General features: G+C 43.1%; 1 protein-coding gene across 3 annotated transcripts in view; it reads left to right on the top strand.

Moving 5' to 3' along the window:
* Positions 1-8,777, top strand: part of GAS7 (growth arrest specific 7) — an 81,325-nt gene extending 72,548 nt beyond the window's left edge. For all 3 annotated transcript variants that reach the window (XM_059486025.1, XM_059486026.1, XM_059486027.1), the window contains exon 14: positions 485-8,777. In XM_059486025.1, the coding sequence (XP_059342008.1) occupies positions 485-598 (114 nt within the window). In that variant the 3' untranslated portion in view covers positions 599-8,777. The remainder of the gene's footprint in view (positions 1-484) is intronic.

The raw sequence follows: 8,777 nt of genomic DNA on the forward strand, positions 1-8,777 counted from the left end.
TTCCTGAGGGAGACACAACCAGCTGAGGTACATTTGGCCAGCATGAGACATTATCAGCTCTCCCAGCATGATGCACTACTCCCCATGAGGTCTTCTGTTTGTGCAGGGAAGATGCTGAATTTCACTATTGGAAAAGGCAGTGTATAAATATATATATTCCTTATTGAAAACTGGCCATTTATCAAATACTGAAGTATGGGGGATCCATGCTGACTCAGTACAGTTGTGTTTGGTGTAAGGTGCAGGAGTCAGAGGCTGCCTGGCTGCTGCCTGGCACAGGAAACCTGTCTCTGCTTCTTCAAGTCTCCCTCTCACAAGGCTGCACGTCCAAACCTGTCCTGTCCATCCAGTCTTGCGTACGTGCAGCTCTCACTTGTCTGCAGATGCAGTGTAGGCATGCCCACAGCTGCTCTGCATGTCAGAGCAATGACTCTCTGCCTGAAGTGTGCCCTTGACATTTGGATTCTTGTTTTCTTCATTTCAGACAGTAGAACTCGTGGATCAGCTGCTTCGGAAAGTGGATCCTGCCAAAGACAGGGAACTGTGGGTAAAAGAACACAAAACTGGAGATATCCGACCTGTGGACATGGAAATATAGACTGATCTGTGGTTGGATGGGATGAGTCCACTGAATTAAGCAGGCTAACGTTTGTTTTTAAGGGTCAGAAGAGCATAGGGAAAAGGTTGTTTCACTACCAGACAGACACCTTGTAATTTATGCCTGTACGGGCTATCTCTGTTCCATTTAGTCATTACAATGGTCCTCGTTGTGCTAAGCCTTAAGCACCAGACATTCCAGGGTGAAAAAAAATCAGATGTGTGCTTCCCACCAGAGGTTCCCAATTGCACGCAGCTTCCAGGAGAAATCTGCTTCCTGGCACAGAACGTGCCCTGTTCTCCAGTGACTTTGTGCTCCACCCCTTGCATGATTATCTCTATCCAGTATGTTAGAACAGCAGGCAGAGAGCCTCTGGCCAGCAGGGAGATAACTGAATATGATGCAGGAGGCAAGGAAGTCCTGATCACCAATCCCAGGTCTGTCACTGACTGCTCTCATGGCCATAGGCAAATCAATTCACTTTCCTGGCTCCCCCATTTATGAAATCTGTGGGTCCTGCAGCAATGTTGTGTGGATGCATTGCTTTCATAGAACAGTCTTTCACCATGGCAGTGAAGTGATGGCCCTTCTCCCAAAATCTGTGGAGAGGATTCGTGTTCTTCCTGTTTTATACTCCCTCTCAGGGATGCATAAACCCATTTTCATGATTTCTGTTGTCGGCCAGTCGGTAAGTTTGAAAGTGTTACCATCACAGTTTTTAATCAGGAAAGATTTGGTTGTACTATACCTACCTCATTAGCTGTCAGAGTGCCCTCAATGACAGAAGGAGGTCATATTCCAAGGAATAAATGAGATGTTTAAAATTTTTCCTGCTCATGCAAGGTGTTTTTCCACAGAATCTCCTTAAAAACAGTCCTCGAATAGTTTACTTGGCATTCAGGTTTAAATTTCCTTTGTTGGTTTCTTCAGGTGAATATCACAGACTTTAGGTATTTTTAATTACTGGGCTTGTCCCATTAAATTTTGGCTTTTATCTTTTTGGAGCCTGATTTTCAAAGGTGCCATGAATATGTGATACTAGATTGCATTCAGTGTAGATGTAGGTGCCCAGCACTTCTGTACCATGTGAGTTTTTTCTGTTACTCTTAACTGCAAACCACCAAAAATTCAACACAGCTCTTAGCAAATAGTGTTGTGTAGTTTGGAGACTGGTTTTGAAAAGGTATTTATTTTCTTCTGCTGTTATTTCTGATGGAGTATTCAATGTTGCTGTTAATATATTTTTTCAGCATTTCATACAATGCGAAAGTTCTTCAGATTCTTGCTTTAGATCCAGGAGAAATCTTGATTCTCACCACTGTGGCCTTTACTCAGTGTTTACTGTGGTCTTAGCTACAATATCCCAAACCACACTATTTCATTTGATCCACACTTCTGCTCCATTTTGTCTCACTGTTACTGTCTTTTTCTCCCCAGCCCCAGAACTGCATCCTTCTTTTGTTTTACTGCTATTCCAGATTTTTGTTCACCATCCTCCAAATGCTGGGATTGGATCATTGGGAGTCAATATTCCTCTTTACAAATACAAACTGAGACACAGGAAAGTCTTACCTGGAGCATGTTTGTAACATTGCTGCAGTGGTGATTTTTCTGGTTTATTATTTCTAAATTATTACTGCATTTTTCTATTGGTCGCTTTTTTCCATCCATCTCTTTACTAGCACAGGTTTATTCCTGTCTTGCAAATTCCTTCACAACCCATCCTCTGCTGCCTCATCAACCTTTCCAAACCCTCAGCATCCTTTTGGCAGTGGGAGTGCCATGGCTGCTGCATGCTCAGGGTCACTGCTCCTGGTGTGACATTTCTGTGCTGCTCTTCTTCTGCACATTTGGGAATTTGGACTCTATTGGACTCTCTTTGGACTCTTTTGGGCTCTGTTCTTGGTGTTGGCAGAGCTCACTGTGCTGTGAGCCTCTCCTAAGCTCCTGCACAGAGCACTGCAGCACCAGCTGAAGGGTTTGGTTTACTGAGTGTCCTCCCTGGAATCCTCTTCTCCTTCCTTTTTCCCTCAAGCAGGGCAATTGATGATCTCTCCTTTTTAGTTTTTCTACTGATTCACTCTGTCTTATTAATTTTTGGCCCTATCAGTGTGTGCTTCTAACTCTTACCTTGCACTTCAGAGGACAGGCACTTTTTTATTTGTTAAGCCACAAGTGCAGGTTGAACTTGGAAAACTTCAGTGGCCAAAATAATGTGAATACATGAAAGCTGCATTTCAGGTTTCCCCCTGTTCTTGGCTGTATTGTAAATTGGAATGAGCAATCTTGACAATGCCTCAGCACATTCTTGTTTGGATTGCAAAACAAAGCTAGTTGTGCACTTTATACAGTATTCTCCTTAATAAATACCTGAAATAAGTTAGAAATTACACTTTATTTTTCCTCTGTCTTTAAAGATGTTTGTTACTTTACCTCTTTTGGACTGGAAATGCTGTCCATTAGCACAGCATTTATCTGGGGACTGTAATGTGTTTTGGTTCCTCTGCTAAGGTGTATTTATGCTGCTCTAAATTCTTAGTTGCAGGGTTTGTTGTTTTTGGTTGGTTGGGGTTTCTTTTTTTTTTTTGCAGGGGGGTTGGTTTTGGGTTTTTTTTTCCCCTTTTGGTTTTATTTTCCAGATAGTTTTCCTGCTTCTAGTTGTCGTTTTTGTTTTTATTTTATTTTTCCTTTTGGTTTTATTTCTAGACAGTTTTCCTGCTTCTAGTTCTTGGTCCATTTTAAATGTTTCAGGGATGTGAGCTGCCCAGAACAGCAATTCTCTTGGTGGAGTCTGTATCTTGTTTTCACTTCCACGAGCAGAGGAGAGCACAGGTACTTGGCTGTTGATCATTCCCAGCCCCAGGAGACTCTGGGTTCTGCTCCACAGGTGAGATGTTTCGCCCACAACACTCCCATCTGTGTTCAGTGCAAGTTTTGCTGTTGCCTATAAACATTTTTCATCTCATTTCTTTCAAAAAATTATATTCCCTCTTGATGTGCCCCTGTAGATCAGAGTTCCCTGGCCCATTCCCTTTTCTCACTGATGGATTTTGGATATTGATGCCTTCCAGGTCAGGGCATGCTGGAGTTCCCTTGCTTCTAACAGGCAGCATCTTCAGAGAGGGTAGTGTCACACTGAAAGGAGCCGGGGTTCCTGCTCTCACAGGGAACTTTGGGAGTTTCAGCATTGCTCTGTCTTCTACTGGGTTTCAAAAATGCAATGGAGTCTGTCTTCATGCTCATCCTACACAGCTGCTTCTCCAGAGCAAACTCAGTGTTTTATTGGAATTCCAGCATGTGTGGATGGTGCATGATGCTGCTGCAGTGTAGCTGAGCAATGGAATGCCAAAGGAAGTCTCTTGCCTCCAGCACTGAGCTTGGGCATCATCTCACTTCAGCTGGCACCTCACACTCCTGGTGTGAGCTTTGGCTGGTTGAGTCACTGTGGGGATCAGATTGGCAGGGTTATCTCACATCTCTGCATGCTCTGAGGTCACAGCTAGGTCAGCTCTCAGCTAACACTGTTTGCTTTCACTGCCAGAGGTAGAAAAGGGGGAATTTCTCTCTGCTCCTTAGCAGGTAGCTCTGCTTGCCCAGATCTGTTAGGCCACCCATGTTTTGGGAGTGCTGCCACATCTGTGATCTTCCCTCTTGGTCTGAGTGATGCTGTCACACTCTTGTCTGTGCTGGAGGGTTCTCTGGCATTTTCCATTTCAGCCACAGCCTTTTGGCCCTACTCTGGGCTTCCTGAACCCCATGGCTTCAGATCAGTGCCAGAGCTGGTGAGGTGCTTTTCCAGCTGTACACTCAGCTCCCATACAGAATAAGAACTTTTTATTCATCATCCAGACCCTCCTGCTTGTGTCTCCAAAGCACAGTTGAACATCTTCAAGGTATTCTTTCAGCTTTTTTCCTGCCAGAACTCATTCTGGATCCAGTGCTGTTGGCTGATTCCTGCGGGAGTTGATGAGCTGAGAGCAGTATTTTACCACATGGGTCAAGTGCACTCTTCTCCCATTAACAGCAAGATTCCAGTTTCTTTCTTGGAGCAATATCCCAAAAAGGCCTAATTCTCAGTTTGCCAACCTGCTCCAGGTTCAGTCATCTCTGTAACTCACACCTGTTCATCACTTCTATGGGTTGGACATCTTCTGAAAGACTTTTGTTGCTCCCTTATGGGGACATTGGTTCATTATTGGACACTGGAATTGTAGAAGATAGCTTTAATTTTTTTTAAATTTTAAAATACTGTAACAGCAGTGAAAATCACACAGAAATCCCTGATATGTTTCTAGACTGCCTTTCCCCCTGTGCAGTCACTTCTGAGCTGCTGGGGGGCAGCTGTGCTCCCCCTTATTGCACAGATAAACACTGAAATCACACTTGAGTGCCTGACAGGCAGCATGCAACCTTGTGCACTGCTTCTTTTTCCCTTTATGCAGCTTTTTTTTTTTTTTAATTTTGCTTGGATTGGGGTTTTTTCTTTTCCCCTAGTAGGAATTTTCTGTGGGGCATTCACAGGAAACTTCTTTATGCTTGTAGCAGTTGTAGTTTCTCAGGCTTTGTTAGAACTTCCTGGAATTGTCCTTGTTTGTAAAGTCATTATTTAGTATTGACTGCAAGTTAGGCTTCTTATTTAGAACTGGGCATTCTTCACCTGTTCTTTGGAAGTGCTCAGCACTCAGAGATTTCTTGGAATACAGCAGGGAGCTAAGAGGTAAGATTCTTTGAAAATCAGGCTAACAAACAGAAATGCACAAGCCTCTTTATTCCTTACTTATACTCAAGTACATGGATAAAGTAAATAATAAGAAATGAGAAATAATTAACGTGTAGCTGCTCTCTGTGCAGCTGCTGTAGTGGTTTTGTGTGGGGCTGCAGGCAGAACACACCTCTGGGGTCTGGACCCACAGATGATCAGCTGTAAAAGCTCAAATCCATAATTCAGTGACCAAGTGGCTCTGCCCATCCATTTCTTCATCACACGCAGGGACAGAAAGGGCACTGCTTACCCAGGTGGGTCCTTCACTACCAAGCACCTTAAGAAATCCAGACAAGCACTTTGAAGGTCCCCCTGGAATGAGTAGATGTGGCTTCTTGATGTGGTTATTGGATGTTTCCTTCTGAACTGAAAGCAGATTTAGTGTTTCACAGCATCTCCTGTGCTCTGTCCACTAGTGCAGCCTGCTGGGTCTGCTCCCAGAGATGGCAGCAGTGTCCTGAGGCCAGTCCTGCTCACCCTGACAATTACATCTTCAAAAGGCAGTGTCAAAAAGGCAGTTTTCAAAATAATGAGCTTTTCAGTTCACAGCCCTCTCTGGAAAGCCTGCAGGCTGTTTGCTCCCCAGTGTGTGTTGAATTAGCAGAGTGCTGGGGCAGAGGTTGCTGGAGCATTGGCTCTGGGGAGTCGCTGCTGTGTGGACATTGCTGCCATCCTCTCCCAGGGATGGGGAGCAGCCACAGGCATCCAGAGGAGCCTGCTGGTCTCATCTGTCTTAACCAGGTGGGCAGGAGCCACAGATAAATTCAGATTAGAGCAGGAAATGCTTACCTCAGTGGCATCTCTCTCAGACCCTGATGGGCACTGAGTGATGATGATGAATTCAGATTAAAGCAGACACACAGGGCAGGAGGATGGGTACCTCAGTGGCATCTCTCAGACCCTGATGGGCACTGAGTGATGATAAATTCAGATTAAAGCAGACACAGGGCAGGAGGATGGGTACCTCAGTGGCATCTCTCAGACCCTGATGGGCACTGAGTGATGGTGGGTGAGGAGCCCATCATTGTCCAGTCCTGCCCAGCACTGGCAGATGAGTGCTGCCTGTGGCTGTGGCTGTTCAGAGCTGCCCAGCTCACACCATGCCAGGCCAGCAGGTGCCAGTGCTGCCCTGGGGAATGGAGAGGGGCCCTGCTTTGGCTGCCCCAGGTCAGGTGTGCTGAGCCTGCTGTGCTTCAGGAGCCTGGAGCACACGGCCCTGCTGATGAGGCGCAGTGGGAATGAAGTCTTTCCTGGCAGCAAATCCTTGTCTTTTCCTGAGAACACTGTTGGAAGGATAACACCCACTGCTTTGTCTTAAAATAGATTTTATTCATATGAGTGGTGCATCATTCAGCTCTTTATTTTCCCCTCTCTGTTGTTACTGTAGCCCTCCATCACTGAAGTACAACACCTTTAGTTTTGAAATTTCATAGAACATACCTGTTATTTCCATGTGCTAACCGAACTTCATGCTTTTGGCTGTTTTCTGAGAGGTTTACGAGCTTTTTTGGAGAGGTTATTTTGGGTTTTATTTTGGAATTTTTTAATCAGCCACCAAGTTTGGAAGTGTAATAACTTCTTCTTGTGCTAGCTGCAGCTTCTTTTTCCTTCCTGAATGTTTTTTTTTTTCTCTGAAGGGACCAACACATAGCACAATTCAACTTAAATTTATAACCCCATGCATTCCTCAAGGCAGAAACCTTTTGTGCCTAATGATGCATCTGAGTCTAAGAATTATACATGGATAAAATATTTTGTAGACCAATTAAAAAAATCTTAGATTAACCACATAATAATCACAGAAAAAAAAATATAGATTTGAGACATGCAAATTTAATTCCCTCAACTTACATTAAGTTGAACTATTTCAGGTGTGTCATAAGAGACAAACTCAGTGGATATTCAGAATAAAAGCTTTCCAGGTTCAGTGAGTGGACAGGACTATAATTGTGAATATATGCAGTCTTTTAGGGCTACTGATTTAACAAGTAACTGAGTAATGGCTTGTATCACAACCCTATTAAAATTCTGCTAGTAAATCCCCTTCAAGTGCCTCTTTAAATAGTATCTGCTACAAGCATGTGAAAAATACAGATTTACCCTACAAATTGCCAGATCTCAGGAGCAGCCACAGTGCACAGATCTGTGCAGGATTCTCAGCCCTTTCCTTGCTCTGAATTGTGCACCCTTTTAGGACAGCCCCATCTCCAGGAGAGCTGCCTTTGGCTCTGGGAATTTGCTGTCCAGCTCAGGCACCCTAAGTTCTCAATGCTGAAAATGGAATAGAAAAAATTAGATTTTAAAAGCAACTGCATTGAAACTAATCTTTGGACCCATGGTCTCAGTAGAATAAGCAGGGAATTCTGCATAAAAATAGTATGCAGTGATGATTTTGCATAATAGAGATGTTACACTTTATTGCATAAAATTAATTAATAATAATTTTAAAAGCCCACAACTTTATTTTTTTTACAGCAGAGAAGGAATGTTCTAGTCCTAGAATTCAAAAGCTGAATGTGATTTCAGGGATCTCACATCTGCTAACAAAATAAGCAAAGTCATGTTAATCCCAGAATTTGGCAATGGTTGACCTGAAATCCCTTTTTCCTTTGGAGGTTTTCGATGAAATGGCTGAGGTTATCAGAATTGCCTAAGGAATTTGGATGTCCATATTCTTTTAGGTCAAAAACACTCTTTAGGCACAGCAGCCTCTATCCAGTAGGAAAACAGCAGGTATTGGTGTTGGACAAAAATTCTTTCTCCTCCTTAGATAATTCCCTTGTTTTCTGCAACACAAGCAGTGAGAATTCCCCTGGGCAGTTCTGCAGATGCTGTAGCAGCAGGGATTCCCAGATACCAGGCATACACTAAACCAGAGTTTTCTACCAAAATTAAGTTGCTTATTTGGTCCTTTTTGTGTAAGATTTTCCTAAATACTTCTAAATTTCTAGGAAAGTTGTCTTTTGCCAGTACTAATGACTTGTTTTTACAGATGCTTAACCAAAATTTTATAACCTCCCATAAATTTTGGCTGACTAGACCCCTTAAATAGTTTATTTATCACACAGCCTCTGTCTGGGTTACTAGTAAATCTTGGATCATTGTGGAAATTCTAGAATGGCTTTTGTTCCCTAAGGATAGATGAAGGAATCGCTTACTGAACTTAAGTTGAATGAAGAAAAGATTTAAGGGGCAGATCTTCAGCTTGAATAAACTGGCAGGGTTCAGTGGAAGCTACTTGATGTCAGCTGTGGATCTTGTCCTTCAGTGTTGAAGGCATTTCCTATATGTAATTTTTCTGTCTTACTGTAAAACAATTTCATATGGTTAAACTGTATTTTCCTATATTGTTCTGCAAGTTTATATACACCATAGTGCTCATCTCATCTCCTGTAAAATAAACTGTACAGAGACACA

Source organism: Ammospiza nelsoni, chromosome 19 (assembly GCF_027579445.1).
Source record: "Ammospiza nelsoni isolate bAmmNel1 chromosome 19, bAmmNel1.pri, whole genome shotgun sequence".
Classification (NCBI taxonomy): Eukaryota; Metazoa; Chordata; class Aves; order Passeriformes; family Passerellidae; genus Ammospiza; species Ammospiza nelsoni.